Genomic DNA, 21883 nt, shown 5'->3' with positions numbered 1-21883 from the left:
TTTTAGTGTTTTAGTTTTTTTTAATTTCACTATGTATTTAATGATTTATTTAATGATTTAATTTTGAGTAATTTGGCCCCTCCATAACATAAAACACCTCAGTGTATTTATGAATTTATACATCAATTCACACTAGGTGTAATTAGGGATGATGAGCTTTCTCTTTTCAAACAATGAGAACGATGAGACGCTGTCTGTGTTTCAGCTTTGCAATGAGCAAATCCTCTTTTTAAAAGTACCTTTCAAACATGTAAAGGCATCAATTAACTGAATTCATTTCAATTAATATTTTGTACATCCCTGCCCTTTAAACATACAACTCTTAACAGTGACGTGGAACTGATCAAAGTAGCTCTACTCACATTGCTGACTGGGATCGCATTCTGTTGTCATCTTCACATAATTCGTTGGAAACAGCCCTACGACCCCACCGACCTCTCCTTTCCACCAGTCAGGGTTATCCTTGTTGTGGACGGTGATCAGCTGACCTTTTTGGAAGCTCATTTCATCCTCATTTGCTGCTTTGTAGTCATACATTGCAATGACCTGGCACACTACTGGGGGGAGGGAGAGAGAGAGAATGTATGGAGCAGAATGTGAGCGGGCTAAAAGTAAAGAAAAGGAAAAAGAACAACCACATAGAAAACTACCACAAAAAGTATGTATTATTCAAAATAGAAGAGTGTGTAAGAGTGTTAGTGTCTTACATGCTTGAGGTGCAGGAGTTATTTTGCCGCTGTTGGCCTCCAGGAGTCTGACATTTGATGAGTGGAACCAGCCCTTTTTACGCTTCTTACCCCGTGCCTTCAAACATACACACAAATTTGTTTTTAACACCATGATGAAGAACTTACTGACTTCTGTTGTTTTAATACTGAGATAATGCCATTTTCTATCCCCTAACCCTACCGTTAAAGTTAACCCTCACATAAACCTTTCTGCATTTTTCATTAAACAACATTTAGATTGTTTATCCTAAAGAGACCCGAGTGTGAATGTGGTGTGCATTTTCCATTTCCCTTTTTATAGAGCAAATAGTTTTCCTAAAAATTGATGCAAGCATACAGCATGTGGACAGTGGGACTAAGTTGTTAAAGACTTTTTAAATAAAATGTATTATTATGTTTCCAGGAGTGTTGGTAATTCATCTTTTTGAGACGTTTGGCAGCATCATCCACTGTCAACCATGTTAAAATAAAATTATAAATGATAAATTCTGAATCTAGGTACTGATTACCATTGTCCCATATGTGCCAAACATGTTGAGTGGTTCAAACATCATCAGCAGTTTGAAACTTAGGTAGGATTTTAGTGAATGCACTTGGCTGCATACAAAGTCTATAGGATGCTCCCTTGCTGAATAACTTAACCTCCAGTCTGCACTGGTCTCAGACCAGTTCGAAATGGACCATATTTTCATTCTAACTATATATAAAGCCTCTGAATGCCAAAAACCAATTCTCAATGTGGAAATGCAGTAAATATAGAATTTCTAATGAAGAAACAGCGCTATTGCATTTACATTTATGCATTTGGCAGACACTTTTATCCAAAGTGACTTACTTATTACAGGGACAATCCCCCTGGAGCAACCTGGAGTTAAGTGCCTTGCTCAAGGACACAATGGTGGTGGCTGTGGAGCTCAAACCAGCGTCCTTCTGATTACCAGATTACCAGTTATGTGCTTAGACCACTACACCACCACTCTTTTCCTATTGTCCACTATTGTTGTCATTGTGTTTAACATTGTGCCATTTTGCAATAAATTAAAAAAAAAAAACTCATTTTAATGGCATATCGGATGAAACTAGAGAATCTAATATTGAGATTCAAACAGGTTTTAATGTAATAACTTAATTAGGTTTTTTACAAGATGTAGTTTTGTTGGCATTTCTCCCAAAGACAAACTCCGCTGTGATCGGCACCATGTTGTTTTGTCACATAACACGTATGTCGAAAGTTTAACTCTTTCCTGACAGCACAGAGTCTTCTGAACTGAGATTAGTTGTTTTAAAACATAAATAATGCGTTGCGTATTGCAAAGCCAAAACACAATGGTCATGCAATGTGATATACTGACCTGTAGTTCTCCCAGCCACCAGCTGTTTGAGTTCTTATGCAGCACGACAATTAGTTGACCAGGCGTGAGACTCAGCTGCTCTGGTGTTGTTGCAACATTGACCGTGGTGACCTGGGCAATCTCTTAAGACCAATCAAGATTGCAAATGTTTAACATTTAAACCAACCAGCCTTGATACTTTCTTCTGTGTATTGGCACATATTGGCATATGTTTCAAACCTCACCTGGTTTTTTGCAAAGAACTCCAGCTTTGGCAGTCTAAAAACATAACACAATGTGCACATGATTATAACAATACATAACGACATTAATATCTCTGACAGTGTGATTTCATTAAAAAGAAACTTATTTAAAAATATGTCTTTCCCAAAAGAACATTTACTGTACCAAGAACAGGTTTGGCTTGTTTTTTGGTCTTAGCTGGTTTAAGCTTGTCTAGCTGGTCTCCGAGCCTAGCCAAAGTGGTGTTTAGATTCAGCAAACTGGTCTCCAACCCAGAGTAGTTTCCAAGAAAACCAAAAACTTCCCAAAACTCTTCTAAACCAGCTTGACAAGGCTGGGAGACCAGATCACATCAGCAAACCAACTTATACCAGTTTAAGTAGTATTTCTGCAGGGTATTCTAAATAATATGATTAAAATAACAAAAGGACAATTAAACCTTTAATGCATGCCTCAGGACTTCAGTGACCTGGAAAATTTATGTTTTTATAACCGCTTAATAAAAATACAAAATAAAAAGTGTATAGGGTTATTAAAGACCCAAGATATTTAATAGTGTAGCTTTGTTGTTGTTTTGTTTTGTGCTTCCACAAATCATTATTTCATATGTGTATATGTTTATTGTCACAGGATATATATTTATCTGTTTATTACAAGACAAATGTGAACTATATTAATACAAATGACTACAACTGTACATTACATAGATCTTTTGTGTGACAATGGTGAATTATCAGTATTTATTTGCTTGTAAACAAAGTATTACATATATACATGCTATTGATTACTCAATGTGGAGCTGATGTATCAGTGATTTCTTGATTTACATTTGAAATTTCTATTTAATGAAGATGTAATGTGAAAATAAACTAAAAGCAAGTACAACACAAACAATATGATTTGGCTATTGTCATCTGGGTGTACTTCTGAAATTGTTAGTTGTGCATCTCTTTAGACTCAAAAAGTGCCTGAGAAAATACATATGTGTAGCTTATGTGTAGTTTATGTGTTATGAGCAGCTCAGTATGCATTTGAGAGCCAGATGAATCTCATGAAATTTCAGTGTGGAAGTAATGAATCCTGTTCTATATTTGTTGCATCATCTCTTTGATATATGAAAAATAAAACATCAAAATATTTTAGAGTATATTATATTATATTATTTTCTAATTGTCTTGAAAATGTTTTGATAATTTTACACAATCTGGGCATTTTGAAGATCCATTTGTGATAGCTATATGCAGGGTTGGGGAGTAGCGGAATAATTGTAATGGGAATACGTATTTAAGATACAAAATATTAGTAACTGTATTCCACTACAGTTACAATTTAAATAATTTGTAATTAGAATACAGTTACATTCAAAAAGTATTTTGATTACTGAAGAGATTAATTTGTATTTTATTGTCATTTGTTTAATTTAATATTTAGTCCTTTCAGATGTAAAAGGTCGCTAAACACAGAGTATGTAACAAAATTAACAAACTGAAAAATAGTATTATATCATTAAACAGTCAATTAATATTCATTAGGTTACTATCAATACATGACAATTTACAACATTTGTTAAATATGCTTACATCAGGATCTATGGGTTTAACGTAGTTGGAAGGAAAGAGGCCAGACTGGTCACCGGTGCACCCTCTCCACCATTCTCCTTCCCTTTCTGTTACCAGGACAACATCCTCCGCACAGAAGGTCAGGTCACCAGACTCCGGACTCTCATATGTGTACAGAGCCACATACTCTGATTAGATGAAATGAATTATAAACCATGACCAAAAATCTCTGTAAAGAGATTAATCAACTTAATGTGCCAAACTACAAATGAGTATGTCATAATATCTGATTTGGTTGATGATTCTAGAAAAACAGAAATAGTGTTCTCACCCTCAAGCAGACCAGAATCTGAAAGTTTAATCTCATCAACAGTAGAATACAAGGGTCTAGAAGAGACACAAAAACACAAAAGCTTTAGCTTTAGCAGCAAATAAAACATGCGCAAGACATGCGCCACATCTCTCTCTGGGTTTAAGTCCTGGTAACCCAGTACATTAAATAATTAATTACCTGTACATTAAAAATCTAACATTTTTGCTATTGAGTTCCAAAGCAGGTTAGTGTCAGTTAAATCAGTTAAAAAGCAATAAAGATTATATAATAGTATGCTATATAGAGAGAGTAGAATTTTGATAGACTTTCATGTTGACTTGATGCATGTTTGTATTGTACATTGAGGTATTTCATTGCTTACTCAGTCTGTGTGTTATTGGTGGTTACCATGGACACATATGTATTAGGGAACCAGCCCAGACTCTCGTTAATTTCTCCATACCACCAGTGCTCTTCCTTCTCTAGAACTGTAATGACATCATCTTTAGAGAAGCCCAGGTGACTGTCAGTCTTAGCACTCCATTCACACAGAGCTACAGCCTATAAAAACATACACAAACAAATGTGAACACACAGACAAAATGTCAATAATAAAATACAATATTCAGCTTATACATGATCTTCAACACAAGCAAAATGTTAACAAAATCTTAAAACAGCCTAAGATGGTTTGCTGGTCTTAATTGGTCTCCAGGCCTTATCAGGCTGTTCTAGTGGCGTCCAGATGGTAGATCAGCTAAACCAGCTAGACCATCTTAAACTAGCTAAGACCAGGGTATCTGCTGGTTAACATTTTCATCAGAGAAATGACTAATGTGAGAGAGATAAACACTATGTTCATTTATATATTCACACATGCCAACCTGTGAGTGTTGTGTGTTTGTAGACATTGGTGTGTGTGTTGGTGTTGGTCCTTCTATGTCCACCCGAGGAATTCTGAAAAAGTTAATGAGAAAGAATAATACCAAAAAAAAATTGTATTCATTAAATTCAAATAGATGCCATAAAAAGATGTAAAATCAAAACAAACAATGCTACCCTAAGGCAAAAGTGAGTATATGCCAGTCTATTAAAGGAATATTCCAGGTTCAATAAAAGTTAAGCTCAATGGACAGCATTTGTGGCATAATGCTGATTACCACAACAAATAATAAAAAGTTAAAAAAAGTAAAAAAAGAAAAAAAAAGTCCAATTGGAAGTGTATGTGTACTGTAAATACTGTGAACAGTGTGAATTTTCCTGAATGCATGGAATACCCAAAATGTACAGTGTACAACAAAGTCAACATAGTATTTTTAATGCCATACCCAGGGTAGTTGGTAGAGGACAATGTGGAGTGCGTAACAGCTGCAGTCAGTTCAGTCTGACAGTCTTTGCTGCATCTCTCAGCATAACTCTCTGGAAACCAGCCGCTGTTACCACGGTAACTCCCATACAGCCAGCCAGTCTCCCTAACTGTTGATTCATTTACCTATAGATCCATGGGAAGCAAAAATATGAGTACTTGATAGGAGTTAATTAAAAATGTGAATTAAATCGATGTGTGTACTTGTAAGCCATGTACCTCAATTAAACAGTCTGCCTCCAGTGAGAGTTCGTCAGAGTTGCGTGCTGTGAAAGGATAGAGAGCTCTGTAGGTGGTGAGGAAAGTAGATATATCTTCAGTGGTTACCACTGGCAGAAAACCTGCAAATAACATACATAACCAACTTATAACCATATCACAGCAATCTCACAATCATTCAACACATCTACAAAGGCATCATAGAATAGTCCTTTAACCATGGTCATAGAGTAAAACACATGCTCATATATTTGGTTTATAAAATGTATAGGACAAATTAGACATAGTAAGAGTTCAGAGTCAGTGTATGACAAGAAATTATATATATAAATATTAATATATATAAACATCCCAATCCCACTGGTTGCCTCGAGAGCATGGTGCTGATGAGAGACAGGTGTTATTTGCACATGCGACAGTAGGAGGCGCTCCTGACTCAAGTGAGTCATGAGAGAGAACCCTTAGAGAATGTGCATCTAAACCATCTCTTACTCTAAACAAACAGCTGTCTGTATCCCTTTATGCCAGGAAAATTCACTATTTCTTTTGTCAAAAATGAAAACTTTTAATCCTGACAGTAATCCCAATTTTTTGCAAATGTAACTGTAATCTGATTACGATGGATTTGTATGTAACTGTACTGGATTATACCTAATTTTGTATCCTGATTACCTAACGCCATTACAAGTAATCTGTTACACCCCAAGCCTGTTTGGTAGTAATGAGCTAATATTCACCTTATTTTGCAATGTGGAAGTAAGCAGCGTGTAAAAGTTCTGCTGTTATTGACCGCAGTGAAAATAAATATAAGGATTTTTTGATATACATTTATAAACTATCATACAACCACACAATGTACAACAGAATGATGGCCTAATGTCAGATAATTTTCTAACGTCAGCATTTATAGTAAAAGAGTAAGTAAATCATTCACTTGTTGCTGTGTTGTTGTATTGCTAAAATCTGCTTCTTATTTTACCAAGATCGTGACGATGCAGTCTTTCTTGTCTCTGTACCTCCAATGATGCCTTTATTTGTTTATTTCTAAAAGGTGATGTTTCAGAAGCCATGCTGAATGTGAGATCTGCGTGTCAGTTTACTGTTCATGCTCTCCGACTAGAATGGGGAGTAAAATGCGTTTATTAACTTGAAAAAATATGCAGTTTTGGTGCAAAGAAAGTTAAAGCAGCATTTGCCCAGTGACTTTCTGCTCTCTGCTGGTTGTGTAAAGTCTGTGGAGGCGTGGAAGGAGGACTGTCCTGTCAGTACCTGATCTCTCATTTATTCTGCCTGTGCAACAGTGTGTTAATTCGATGGCAAAATGTGATATACTGTAAAACTATACTCGCTCAAAAGCAATGAGTTTATGAAAATCATAATTAAAGATAACAATATGATGACATTTATTGCCAGCCTGTAATATAAAGCAGCTCAATGTAGTATTTTTGTATCGCTAAAATAGCTGGAAGTGGCTGATACCGGAAGTGGTCCACATTCAAGGTTGATAATGGTGGTGCCCTAGTTTAGCTGAAAAATAAGGTGGATACCTGCCCAAGCAAACCATTCTGGATCCATTCTATACAACACAAATTGTTGCTAATACATAAACTATTTATATGAAATAAATGTTGCAAACTTTTAAAACAAAGAGTACCGAAAGAGCAAGACAAAGAGTGGTCAACTTTTATTAGGGAACAGCCAGAACATTGGTAAAAAAAAAGAAAATGCTGTATTGTGTTTATGCAGAAGAAAGTCATATGGATATGGAGTAAATTATGACTACATTTTCATTTTTGGGTGAACTATTCCTTCATACATGTTTAGCTATATTACCTACAGATAATTCTCTTAAAGCTCACATTCTGTTATATTAAGTCATATAATTAATAGGAGGTAATTAAAGTGAACCATGAACCTCTGAGACAAATGGCACTAATTACAATGAGTATAATGAAAACATCACATTCATGGCCCAGTGGATGAAATACAAGCTAATTTTATGCTTTAGCAGAGCACCTCATACACACATGCATGCACGCACGCACAAACACAAGCACACATATTCTTAAACACACTTACTTTTGTTCTCTCTGCTATTGTATGACATGGAGGACTGAATGTGTATCGCCAATTCATTCCTTTCTCTCTCCTCTCTCTCTTTCTTGTCCCTCTCTCTCTCCTCTGCTTTTCTCTTTTCCTCTTTCTTGCGTGCCAGCTCCTGGGCCTCCTGAATTCGGGCTTGGGCCTGCCGCTGCTGTTCCTCCCTGAGTTTGGCCTCTTGTTCCTGGACAAATTTTCTCTGACGCTCTGCCTCCTCCTGCTCCAGACACTCTTGCTCCAGCTTTGCCTGTCTAATGTACACATGAATAAATGCTTGTTTATTATATTTTACATAGCCATATTTTAGGTAGCTTAATCGGACAAAACCTCATTTTAGGGATGTCCTAAAAGGGTAAATTGGTTTATAAATAAATAATATTATATAAAAAAATAAATAAACAAAACTAAATTCTAAAAACGCAAAATGTTTTCTTTTAGGGGTAGTGTCAGGGCTTGGCTTAGAGTTAATCTATAGTAATTTTACTCAGCTTTATTTGAAAACAGAAGAGGTTTATGGTAAGTCCCCATCTAAATATAGGGTAACCACACAAATTTGACCAATTAATTTTCAGGACTTCTATGTCAGTTATTTGTGATTATTAGATAAGTATTTTTATACTATTATTATTTTATACATTTTGCAAATCACTAAGCCCAAATTCTACCTGAATAAATATTTCAGAGCTAGGAAAACCCAGAAAAATCTATACTTTTTTTTTAGGATTCTGTTAATTTCCATGACATTTCCAGGCTTAGAAACTTACATTTTAAGATGTCCGGATATTTCCAGGTTTTCCATGAGCCTACGGACCCTCTAGGTAAGTGTGTGTGTGTGTGCGTGTGCTAGTGTGTGTGTGTGTGTGTGTGTGTGTTTGTGCGCGCAAGCAAAAGATTACCTAGCAGCCTCCTCCTCTTCTTTCCTCTTCTTCTCCTCCTCCTCTTTCCTGTGTCTCTGTAGCTCTTTCAGTTTCTCTGATCTCACTTTTCTCAGCTGCTGTAGGACATCCTGCTGCTGGCTTTGCCTCTGTCTCAACTCCTGCAATGTTACCCATATGCTTCTTTAGCATTTTGATTATGTTTATAACAAAAATTACAATAATAGAGGGACATTACAAATATGTAAATATTTGGCATAAAATGTGCTGAGCTCTACTGACTGACCAAACGTAATTAACCAAATTACAGATTGACCCATATTGTTTTTTAACAAACAATACCAATAATTATTAGTTAATTATAAGTTGCTGTTAATGATATACAAAACATATTTTTTATATTTGTTTTATTTCTGACACAATAACTAAATAATTATTAAGACTACAAAACATGATGAATATTTTATTTAAAATAATAATTTTTTGCATCAAGCATATCTGTAACACATCTCTGTAAAAAAAAAACATTATGCGAACGATACAGTAAAATATTTAGTTAATTTAAATGTTAAAATTTTAGTGTTACATTTTGTAAAACCAATTATTAGTCCATCTCTATATCAAGTTAATTTGGTAGAAATAAGCTCCTATACCTGACCAAGCGAACCGTTCTGGATCCGATCCATACAACACACATTGTTGCTAATACATAAAGGATTTATATGAAATAAATGTTGCAAACATTTAAAACAAAGAACCTATTACTTTGTTATTTGGTAGTATTTAGGCAGTGAGTAGAAATTGTTAGTTTGCTTTATGACACACTGGCTTTGTTATGAAATGATGGAAATGGAACAGACAGACCAAAAGATGTTACAAGATCAAAAGGTCAGTAATTTAAGCTCATTTGAGTATAATGTGGGAAAAATGAGGCTTCTTCCATGGAGAAAAACTGGGACAAAAGATGTCAAGAAAATTAATGAGAGACATGAAGCTGAGATGAGCACCGAAAGAGCAAGACAAAGAGTGGTCAACCTTTATTAGAAGGAAGAGATTGGTTAAGCAGCCCAGCAAAGAGAGAAGTCCTTGAAGTACACAGTCATCCATTTCCACAAACTATTAAGACAGACAGGGTGGAGAGGCAGAGAAAACAGACATTGCAGGGAAAGAAAAGGATGAGAAAATGTGCACTTTGCACAAGATAGATAGATAGATAGATAGATAGATAGATAGATAGATAGATAGATAGATAGATAGATAGATAGATAGATAGATAGATAGATAGATAGATAGATAGATAGATAGATAGATAGAGATAAGAATAGATAAGAATAGAATAGAAATAGAATAGATAAGATAAGATAAGAATAGATAAGAAAAGAAAGAAAGAAAGAAAAGCTCAGACCAGAAACATTAGTAGTTCCCTAAACAATAGCTAAGTGCTATAATGATAATGCTCAGGTTGCAGATCTAACCAACCTGTGACGTATGGCATGTGTTAGTCCACTTTTTGTGTGTTGTTGGGTTTCTTATTTAGTGTGACTATGTGTGAAAGTTAGTGTGTAATGAACACTCGTGTCCTCAGGGCTGGGATTTGAGCTGCAGGTTTTAATCACATTTAGAACAGTGAACTAGATATTCCCCACCCCAGTCCAGATTACCTTTTAATCAAAACATGGCACTTTCCATGTTTTCAAGGTTTACTTGTAAGAGAATGTAAGAGAAGCCTGACCTTGATTTCTCTGTTGTACTGTTCCATCTGTGAGAGTTTAGCTGTGGTCTCTCTCTCCAAAGCATCCAACTGCTCCTTCAGCTTCCGACAGCTCAGATCTTTCTCACACACACTCTGTTTCACATTATTAATCAAAGGGCCTGAAAGGGAAACAGAATGAGAGAGAGGGACAGAAAAAAAAGTTTTTTATAAAATCAATGTTTTTGTCCCTGTGTGCCAGAGAAATTAAATGGACACAAATGAAATCATTCATCCACCCTTCAATTAATTTATTGCTTTAGTTCTATGCAAGTTCTCACTGGTGTTGTTCTGGGTGAGGTTTAGCAGTCTGTCTGTCAGTCTCTGCTTTTCTGGACCAAAATGACTCATCTCCCTCTGAATTTCCTGTGAGAACACATTTATGTACAATTATCATTTTTGTTAAAGGAATAATTCACCCAAAAATAAAAGTTCAGTCATTATTTATTTCCCCTATGTCATTCCAGAACTGTATGTTATGGTTTTCATGAACAAAATAGAAAAAATTATGAAAAAGCTACAATATATATTAATAATAATAATAATAATAATAATAATAATAATACAGATTTTGAATGACATGAAGGTGAGTAAATAATGACAGAATTTTTATTTTTGGGTGAACTATTCCTTTGAATGATATAAATGACATAAAGTAATGAATGCATAACAATTCATTCAACAAAAACATAACATTTATACATCAATCTTTAACTGTTGAGAGTTGATATCCACAACACGACTGTCTCTCTTCTGATTGATCAAGTCTAGCTCAGCCCTCTGGACCTGCCTCTTACTCTTGGCATTCCGGAGATGATCAGAGATCTGCTTATGCTTGTTACCCTGGGAAAAGAAGGGATTGTAATTTGTAATACAACCATCATTCCCATTACACCACAGAGAGGAGGATCTAAGGGACTAGATGGAGAACAGGTGGTGTCGAACAGGTGGTGACAAAATGAAAAAGAGGAGAATGAGGAAAAGGATAACTAAACAGGTAGAAGTCTGACCACAGCCTCCAGTTCCATTTCTAGGCTCCTCTTCTTGTCCTTCAGTTTCTGTATGTCACTCTGCTCTTTTTCTCTCTGTATCTGAAGCTCCACTCTTTTACTTCTCTCCCATTCTATCCGCCTCTGCCGTTCCGCTTCCTTAGAAAGGAATAAAGAGAGGGAGAGGTTAATCCACAGATTTACCATCTAATCGTCTATGCTGACATGGACAAATTGTCTCCAGTCACTTTCCCAGGAACCCAAACTAAATTGAGAACCACTCCAATACTGTATATATTTGCATACATGTACAGTAAATATCAGGGTTGCCAAAGTTAACAGTCTAAATTATGAGGTTAATTAAATATGTCTAATGCCATTATATTTATTTAACTTAATAAACACATTTACTTAATTTGACATTACTGCATTAAGATTTGTGATTTCTGAAGACTAGAAAATGTAGTACCCCCTGTTGAAAAATGTTTCTCTATTGTGCTGTCCTCACTGGTTACATGCAACAATAAACATACAGCACAACCAAAATCACACAAATAGACGTTTATGACCTTGGCCTCATGTATAAAGACTTGCATGCACTACTCAGAATGGTGCCAAAACAAAAAACATCCAGTGAGCAGCAGTTCTGCAGACAGAAACGCCTTATTGATGAGAGAGCTCAATGGAGAATGGCCAGACAGGTTCAAGCAGACAGAAAGGCTACAGTAACTCTACAGTACAGATAACCCCTCTGTACAATTGTAGTGAGCAGAATATCATCTCAGAATGCACAACATGTCAAACCTTGAGGCCGTTGGGCTACAACAGCAGAAGATTGGACCTATTTCATATTAGATGTATTTAACTACTATGTACTTACATTTAAAGTACTTGCATTTAATCACATCAGTAGTTTCACAGTTAACCTTACTTATAAACACTACACCAACCCTTACTCTAAACCCTAACCCTAATCCCTAACCCCAACCTCAACTTCAGTAGCAGAAAAAGTGAATCTTGTGAGAATTTTGCAGAACAACATGTAGTTACACAATAAATACATAGTCTTGCTTGTATTTTAATGTTAGTACATAGAAGATTAAGACACCTAATAAGAAGTCGGACCTAATATACCTTATCATGTCATTTAAGTGTCTTCTTCTCACACCATTTGTAATGTTTTCAGTGTATAAAGCGTTAACCTAACTTATAAACCAGTCATCATCATGGGCCAAAAGAGAGCATCATCCCAAAGCACATGCTCCCTCATGATCCATCCTTGCGGTAAGTCTTCAAGAAAAGCTAGTGCAGCCATTGTCATTCAGACCTGCATTCATCTGCATTCATTTATATCAAATCATTTAATGAATTACACATTGATTTCACAGACATAATTATAATGCATACATTATATCAATTATTCATATTCAGTGTAACTAAAGTGCACACAATTGTCAAGTAATAATTAAGCTTCATTAGATTTCCACAATCCATCAGTAGACAGAGGATGGCACATCTGCTACAATGACAGATGTGGAAGATCACTTGTTCTTGGTTGCACACTTTTGCCAGTGGTGTCGCTAATTGACCAAACACAGCAAATCAGTGCGTTCAATTCTATATTATTCCCATCACTAGCATTAAAACTATGATATTATAAAAAACATTCAATACATGAGATTGAATTGCAATTGATTATTTTCATCTATTGAGAGCCCTGGAACATATACAATATATGTATTCATGTGAAAAGCATGTCATGTTTAGCTGTAATACTGTAGTTCTCTTTAATGACCACACTGCTGTACGCTTGTGTGCTATACAGTACTTGCCTCTTGTCGTTCTAATTCTTTCAGTCTTTCTTCCTCTCTCTGTCGTTCCTGCTCTCTCTGCCTCTCTATCCTCATCTCCTCCTCCCTCTGTCTCCTCAGCTCCATCTCCCAGGCCTCTCTCTGCTTCCGTTCTCTCTCCTCTCTCTCTTTCTGTTGTCTCCTCTCCTCCTCTCTCAGCTCTTCCTCTCTCAGTCTCTCCTCCTCTCTCTTCTGTTCCTCCTGCAAAGCCAGTCGGCGTTTTTCCAGTTCTTGACTTCCTTTCTGAAAATTCTCCTTCAGTCTGTCCTCAAATGACACTGAGAGAGAGAGACAGAGAGAGACACAGGTGGTGAGAGATGAGGTAAAAGTGTTATCCGAGTCAACATGACAAAAGAAGCATAAGACATAAAGCAAAGCTGTAATTGAAAGAGATAATTGTTATACATGATAACATAAATCTAATGCCATAGAACTTACAGAGGAGACTTTTTAGCTGTTTGTTATCTGAATCAGCTCCATTTGGGAGTTTAATTTACAATATAGTTTTGTCATTAGGACAGTGTGTGTGTGTGTTTGTGTGCCTGTGATCATGCTTTTGTGTGAGGGTGCGAGTATGTATTAAAGATAGACAGATATATCGGTAAAAGTGTGCACCTTTCATCTGGTATAATTAAATTGCATTAAATATTTCATATACACTCACTGAGCACTTTATTATAAACACTATGGTCCTAATAAAGTGCCCGACATGATCTTCTGCTGTTGTAGCTCATCCGCCTCAATATTTGACGTGTTGTGCACTGAGATGCTATTCTGCTCACTACAATTGTACAGAGTGATTATCTGAGTTACCATAGACTTTCTGTCAGCTGGAACCAGTCTGGCCATTCTCCATTGACCTCTCTCATAATAAAATTTTTTCCGTCCGCAGAACTGCCACTCACTGAATGTTTTTTGGTTTTGGCATCATTCTGAATAAACTCTAGAGACTTTTGTGTGTGAAAATCCAAGTGGATCAGCAGTTACAGAAATATTCAAACCAGCCCGTCTAGCACCAACAATCAGCATCACTGATTTCAATTTTTTTTCACATTCTGATGGTTGATGTGAACATTAACTGAAGCTCCTGACCCATATCTGCATAACTGTATGCATTGTACTGCTGTCACAAGATTAGCTGATTAGATAATAGCGTGAATAAGCAGTTGTACAGGTGTTCCTAATAAAGTGCTCAGTGAGTGTATATAGGAATATATTGGCAATCAGCCTGCTTTATAGATCATGGTCGGTCACATGTACTGCATGTTCATATGCATATACCATTGGTTTTGCTTTTCTGTGGCTGTTCTGGCTCAATCAGCTCAGTGTTGATCAAAAGAACAGGTCCGTTCAGCAGGTCACATGACTTCCCTGTTCTGAAAATAAACAGAAAAAGGAAAGAGTTTTGTCTAGTCTCCTCCATTTATTCCAACATACTGTAAGTGGGTCTATGTATGCCTTACCTGAGTGAGGGGGGCACCAGGTCAGGAGGTAGAGTTAGAGGTAAGGGATGGCCAGTCTTGGCAATGTCAACCAGGTGCATTGCTAGAATAAACTCTTCTGCTCTTAACCGCCCGTCACGGTCTACATCAGCAAGAGTCCTACGCACATACCCATGCATAAGCACAAACTTTTTTGATTAATCAGGATGAATTTCCTGTAAACATGGTGTTTTACATAATACAATGTGCTTAACGTGTGATCCAGAGCAATACAGCGTGCAAGTTTAATAAACCAGATTATGAGGGGGAATTTCACAGTCCTGTCAAGAGCATGTCTGGGTAATATTTCACCCCAAAATGCATAATATTTTCCATGTTTAATGTATTATCTTTGCATAAAGAAAAAAGGTATATTTTAGAACTGTTATGGGATGTTGTATTTTTGTATTTATTTTTTTTAATTCTCCTTATTATGAATGAAAGTTATGAGTTTTGAAATAATTAAAATTGCATTATTGTAATACAGCAATGAAAATCATCCAGTCCTGCCACAATATATTTTTTTATTAGGGCTGTCAGTAGATTACAAATTTGTATCAAATTAATTACATGGTATTCCGATTAATAAATCGAATTAATCGCATATATAAATATTTTCTGCGAAAGACCCTCAAAAAACAATAATTTTAAATAAAATGATGAAGTATATATGAATAGTTGTATTTAAATAATTACAAATAAAATACATTTATTTAAAATATACATATATAATTCAGATAATTAAAATGCATTACATTATTGTGGCAGAGGAGTAAAGCACTAATAATACAGTACAAAAGTGGCTTTGGAATCCAATGTATTGTTTATTTGCATATTATTGAACATAAGCCAATTATTGGCCTGTAGTTAAAAGCAAACCATTTTTCAATTAAATTCGTCAATCAATACGAGATTTATTATAAGGGCTTTTCTAGGGACGTGTCAGCGTAAAACTGTGTCAGACAGACACTTTTGGAGCATCTCACTTTGATTGCGTCTCGTCATAAATATACTGTTTTTAGGTCGCTGTGTCAAGTTAAACATAGTTTGAAACTTAGGAAAACATGGTTTGAGATCCCTGCGTTTTGCACAACATCAAGTTTTTGAACTCAAGAATGGGTCCTCATTTTGTTCTGTCTGCTGTCGGTGAGTTTGGTTTGTGTTTTGAATGAGCTGTGCATTGCCTATAGAGCTGTTCAACTTGTAGTCCAAAAACACGTAAGAGAATTTGCCATGGGTTCCCTCGGGATTTTCTTATGGGTTTTATAATGGTGTTTTTGGACTTATGAGTAAAATAAGGTCTGTGGTAAATATTACTTGACTATACATTGACGTTTTGTTCTACAACATAAATTACTCACATGAATTTTAAAGTTTTATTGAATTATATACTTTTTTTTTTTAAATGCACGGCGGTTTCAAAATTCACGTTTGAGGTATGACTGTGTGTAATTTATGTTGTAGAACAAAACATCCACGTATCGTCAAGTAATGTTTACTACAGACCTTATTTTACTCATAAGTTCAAAAACTTCATAATAAAAACCCATAGAAAAATCTTTAGGGTGCCCATGGCGAATTAGACTTCCGGGTTCGCCAACATATTGACATTGTGGCTGAACAGCTCTATGCAGCTGGAGTTTTGCTTACTGCCCCCTGGAGAAAACAGGTGGTACTTCATTCTTGAATTACTCAGATGTAAGGAATATGCCTTACTACTGTGCAGGGGCATGATTAATTGCATTAATTTATGGAACACTTAATCTTTTAGCTATTTAATATCACTGAAATACGTTAAATCAACAGCCCTATTTTATATTATTATTAAAATCAACATTAATGAATGGCAGTGCAACATAAACTACCATGATAAACCAGTAATGTAATTACATATCAACTCAACATGATTACCTAGTTATAAACTAGTTATTTATATAAATTAGATGTGTGCTTAATTAAGTAAGTAAATCATGTAAATGTTGCATCTAGTTCACTGTTAGATTGTGTTTTGTGTAGGCCTACTCACCATATGGTGGCAAGCTGTGTCTGTGTGAGGTTTGAGGCTGTGAGGGCATTTCTGACCTGGGGACCTTCAAATATACACACTGAAGAGTTAACATGTACACATATAGCAAATGCACACAATGTCATATACAAACATGACCACTCCTGTCCTCTTCTTTACATCTACAAACTTAGACTTACCTGACAAGTATCCACTCATCAGCTTGTCTAGGCTGTTGAACTGCTGGCGGTATTTCAGACGGGATGACTGAGGTACTGCCCAGTCAGATGCACCCATTTTAGGGGAGTTACTCGCAAGGGAGGTGGTGGAAGAAGAGTTAGAACTGTGGGAACCAGTGACATTATAGGAAAAAAAGTTATTTGCTGTGCTTTTCTGTATAAGTAGTTTAATCTTCATAAAATATTAACTATTTTATTATCATTGTTTTTCAATAAATAAACTTAAAAGTGACAGTTCACCCAAAAAGTAAATTATGTCATTATTTACTCGTCATCATGTTATTCCAAACTTTCTTTCTTCTGTGGAACACAAAAGAAGATGCTAGACAGAATGTTAGAGACAGACAGCCCCCATCACCATTCACTCATAAAAAGTGACTGAGCCTGTCAATCCCTCAGATTTACCCAAGCATCTACTTTTGTGTTCCAGGGGGGAAAGAAAGTAATATGGATTGGAACACAGGGGTGACTGAATTTTTTATTTTTTGGTGAACTATATCTTTAAATTCTTGTTATGCCAAATAGAGACCCAATTCATCTTCAAGTAATTCCTGAGAGTTTTCATTTGTACAGCACTTTTAAATCTTTTTAAAATTTGCATGCCAAATGCTTTATAAATGAGCTCTGCTTAGCAGCTGCTCGTTAACACTAATATATGAGCACTAATCCTCTCCTGAAACATAACCCCGGCCATCATAAAGACACAGCAAACTGGTCTCAGACTAGCCTGCAAAATCAGCTTTTCCTACAGTGCTGTGAGGTTCTCCAATGGCATCATCCACTCATAATTTATATGTTTAAGCAGCATTTGCTGAGGCCACTAATTACCAGAGCCATATAATTAAAACTCACAATTATGGACAGATCTAAGTATGCTGACTCACTGCTGTCAATATACTCAGATTTAAACATTCTATGATAACACTAACAGGATTTAAATTGTTGTATGCAGTTTGGCATGGCTTGGAGTGATAGAAAAGTAAGGGATTAAATATGAAGAGACTGTGAGATATGAGTTTATGTACTCTGTTTGTGACTGAGGGAAATTGGTGTTTTATTTTCCATATATAAAAAGATTATGTAACTTATTACTTCCATACTGAAATTCTATGAGACTCAACTGGCTGTCAAACACATATTGACCTACATAAGCTACACAAAAGTTACAAATATGTATTTTATCAGGCACTTGTTGAGTCTAAATAGATGTACAACTTACAGAATGTCAGTAGTTCACCCATATGACAGTAGCCATATCATGCTGTTCATGTGTTGTATTTGCTATAATTTACTTCCACGTTGTTTCTTCGTCAAATAGCAATGTCAAATGTAAATCATGTCAATCTCTGAAACAACAGTGCCACCTTGAGTAACAAATAACTTGAATAATATGCATGTGTACACACATATGGGATACTGATTTTTTCACCACCATTCCGCAGAAAACCGACATAATACAGTAGTAATATTTATGAATATATGGCACTCCTTTGTCTTGATGTCCTGTGATGTAAACTTATATGGATATACAATAATCATAACAATATCATTTAAAGAAGTGAAAATATATACAGTATATAGTGAAACTATTACAGATCTCATGCCACTAAAAACCCTATACACTTTTGGTAATTAAACTATTAGAATTGTATTGTTTATTGTTAAATGATTCATAAGAGAAAGGTTGAGGAATACTAAAGAAGTGGGGGCATAACTCCAAAAAAATGGATGAGGCATAGGAGATACAGGAGAATGAGGTCCTAGGTCTCTAAAGACCCGCGGTATGCATTTAAGGGTTAAAACAAGCTTAATTTACTTGAGATACAAAATTGTTGGAAGATAATAAGATATATCTTGTACTTCAATGCCAAATAGTTTTTTCATAAACATTTTGTGAGTTTTATGCTTATATAACAAGAAAAAAAAAACTTGCCAGCCGAGAAAGACAACAAAAAAAAACAAACAAAAAATAATAATCATAATTTAAAATATATTTTTGCAGCGACCATTCCATCTCGTGCACACATGGATGGAAAAGTTCATTTTTAAACAGGCACTGAGCAGATATTAGTGGGTTTATTAATGGCTTCTGTACCACCATGTGGAGGTTGGATGGCTCTCAGAGGAACCCTAACAAGATCTTATTAAGAGACTAGGAGACAGCTGTGCTATTCATGCACTCTGTCAGCAAACACCCGGTTATTTACTACAAACTTCCAGTTCTAGCGAAACAAGCCTTGAGTAACAGGGTGTCTCAGAAGACAAAATCACTGCCCTTTCAGCACTCAGAGAAACAAACACATTAACATTATACTGACACACTCAAACACATGTTACGGATATTAAATATAAATCCAACAGAAATATGCCCATTTATATGTAAGCAGAATTCATTAAGCTTGGTTCACACCTGCTAGAGCCAAGGTCCAACATCGAGTTCGATTTGCTCAAACCACAGGAAACTGGGAATGCTGGAAAGGTAATAGAGAAGAGAGAAAGAAAGAGAAAGATAATTGCTTGGGCGCTTTCACGATATCATATGAAAGCAATCCTGCCCGATTTGGAAATGTAAACCTGAATGATGAAGTATAATTTTCATATTTGCATGCTCACAAAAATTATTATAGTATAATGAATTTATCACAGCTGCTTGTCTCAAAATAAACTCTCTATGGAAAGCAGCTGGCATTCTTTGCATGTCCTGTGATGCATCCACCGCAGACAAACGCAAGTGACTTTATGTGTGTGTGTGTAAAGTTTTGATGCCAAATCTAAAAGCACAAATTCTTCAATAACACATTGAAACTGGCATTTCTGCTCCTGAGTTGTTACCTAATAACCATGGTAAACGGCTGCTGCTACTACTCAAAGTAATACTCACATTGATGACGCAAACATAACATGGTTCAATCCTAAATAATACAATGTGAAAAGAGACTTGCAAGGGCAAGTGGAGAGGGTTAGAATCAAATTTGGTATCGAACCAAGTGTGAAAGCAGTACAAATAAACTTTGTTTATCTGTAGATAAGTCAGTGAATCAATGCTTGAGTCCCACTGCAGACACAATTGCAAGTAATTTATGCTGATATATCATCTAAAATTAAATGTTAAAGGATGCACATTTTGTGTACTGAGCAGTCAGCTTGTCCTGTGCAAAATTCTGGAAGTGCATGAATGCAGAAAAACGTGTGATAGTGTGTTACCTGGTGTTAGTGTAAGGAGAGTTGCATTGCCATTGGGTAAGGCTGGCACGCTGAAAGAGTTGGGGATCTGAGGCAGGACCCCTGACACCAGGGTGGGCGCAGGGACCAAAGGGGACACAGCAGGGCCTGCTGGCATGGGTGTTATAATGGGCATCACTGACATGGCAGAGAGATTTGGCATTGAGCCCATTCCTGAAATTAAGACATTAAATCTGTTCATTGAGATTTTATAATTGCAAATATTATTTTGTTTTACACTAATTTAATATGTGTCTTAATATAAAGATCATCTTAGTTTCAATATGTGGGGGTTATGTCATCATTACCCACCCTCATGTTGTTCCAACCCAGTATGATTCTTTTTTTTTCTGTGGAACTCAAAATGAGAATTAAATAAATATTGACACTGTTCTATTACATACAATGAAAATTAATGCTTTAAAATGCTTATTTGTCATTTTTAGAGCTTGACAGCCCATGGTCATCATTAACTTTCATTGTACAGGGAAAAAGCAGTGTGAACATCCTGCTTAACATCTCCATTTAGAGAAAAAGAAATTCTTTTTTTTTTGTTTAGAACAACATGAGGGTGAGTAAATGACGAATTTATGTGAACTATCCCTTTAATAACAAAACAAACAAACATCTGTCATAATGTAATCCTCTTTTCTACCAACTATATATACCAAAGCGTGATGATGTCATAATGGGGGTAGGTGTCTGCTTCATGACGATTGGCAGACCGCAGGGGAGGGGCTGACCCTGCAACTTCAGTTTAATTAGTTTCATTGCGATGGAGAATTCCAATCTGTCCATCTTCCCATCCTTCCCCATGTCTGCCAGTGCCCTGAAAGAAAGGAAGTTAGCAGCCATTAAAGCTTTTCATCAAATGTGGCTTACAGAACACTAATTGCCATAACAGTCCCAGTGGAGCAGCCCAGAATTAACTGGGAGATGACAGAGCAGCATTATTGTGTCTGTAATAACACAGCTAAAAAATGAATCTGTTCTCCATCCAACATACTGTATTTATTTATAAATACGATACTTTTCGAATTAGCATGGTGCAGAGAAGACAACATTCTTTGTTATAAACTAAAATCAGAGGTTCTGCATCCAGCATCAGTAAATCTACATCCTGTTTGTGGCAGGGCAACAGTGTTTACCAGTAGACTAACCGCAGACAGGAAGATGTTGCTTCAGGGAACCTCCAACCTCCAGAAAGGTATGTGGTTGCAAATACACTTTGTACCATAGACATTCACACACATGCACAGTGGAGTGGTGGTGGTGTAGTGGTCTAAGCACATAACTGGTAATCTGGTAATCAGAAGGATGCTGGTTCAAGCCCCACAGCCACCACCACTGTGTCCTTGAGCAAGTCACTTAACTCCAGGTTGCTCCAGGGGGATTGTCCCTGTAATAAGGGCTCTGTAAGTCGCTTTGGATAAAAGCGTCTGCCAAATGCATAAATGTAAATGCACACACACATAACTGCATGTATGAATCAGATGCAAAACCAATGCATGGTCTTGGAAATTAGTAGATGTTTGGGTTATATGTTTGTTTTTATACATATTGGTGCATATACTGTACATTCTGCAGTGGTGAATTCTATGACCTAACAGTCA

At 36.1% G+C, this 21883-nt stretch overlaps 1 protein-coding gene across 3 annotated transcripts in view; it reads right to left on the bottom strand.

The window, feature by feature from the left end:
* The window catches only part of itsn2a (intersectin 2a), a 68489-nt gene that overhangs the window by 9575 nt on the left and 37031 nt on the right, over positions 1-21883 (bottom strand). Inside the window, exons 5-29 of one of the 3 annotated variants that reach the window (XM_052095920.1) lie at positions 20939-21099; positions 20253-20444; positions 19459-19519; positions 17010-17152; positions 16831-16894; positions 14787-14924; positions 14605-14699; positions 13302-13601; positions 11495-11628; positions 11187-11327; positions 10766-10850; positions 10467-10606; positions 9770-9850; positions 8756-8895; positions 7839-8110; positions 5760-5881; positions 5503-5666; positions 5059-5131; positions 4557-4735; positions 4193-4248; positions 3883-4049; positions 2305-2338; positions 2081-2202; positions 708-804; positions 363-557 (exon numbers count right to left, since the gene is read on the bottom strand). In XM_052095920.1, coding sequence (XP_051951880.1) covers positions 363-557; positions 708-804; positions 2081-2202; positions 2305-2338; positions 3883-4049; positions 4193-4248; positions 4557-4735; positions 5059-5131; positions 5503-5666; positions 5760-5881; positions 7839-8110; positions 8756-8895; positions 9770-9850; positions 10467-10606; positions 10766-10850; positions 11187-11327; positions 11495-11628; positions 13302-13601; positions 14605-14699; positions 14787-14924; positions 16831-16894; positions 17010-17152; positions 19459-19519; positions 20253-20444; positions 20939-21099 — 3356 coding nt within the window. The remainder of the gene's footprint in view (positions 1-362; positions 558-707; positions 805-2080; positions 2203-2304; positions 2339-3882; positions 4050-4192; positions 4249-4556; positions 4736-5058; positions 5132-5502; positions 5667-5759; positions 5882-7838; positions 8111-8755; positions 8896-9769; positions 9851-10466; positions 10607-10765; positions 10851-11186; positions 11328-11494; positions 11629-13301; positions 13602-14604; positions 14700-14786; positions 14925-16830; positions 16895-17009; positions 17153-19458; positions 19520-20252; positions 20445-20938; positions 21100-21883) is intronic. The other 2 variants (XM_052095921.1, XM_052095922.1) reach the window with 2 other exon arrangements.

This window comes from Xyrauchen texanus, chromosome 28, assembly GCF_025860055.1.
Source record: "Xyrauchen texanus isolate HMW12.3.18 chromosome 28, RBS_HiC_50CHRs, whole genome shotgun sequence".
Taxonomy (NCBI): domain Eukaryota; kingdom Metazoa; phylum Chordata; class Actinopteri; order Cypriniformes; family Catostomidae; genus Xyrauchen; species Xyrauchen texanus.
Note: the sequence above shows the minus strand (reverse complement) of the source record. Positions and strands in the feature narration are given on the sequence as shown.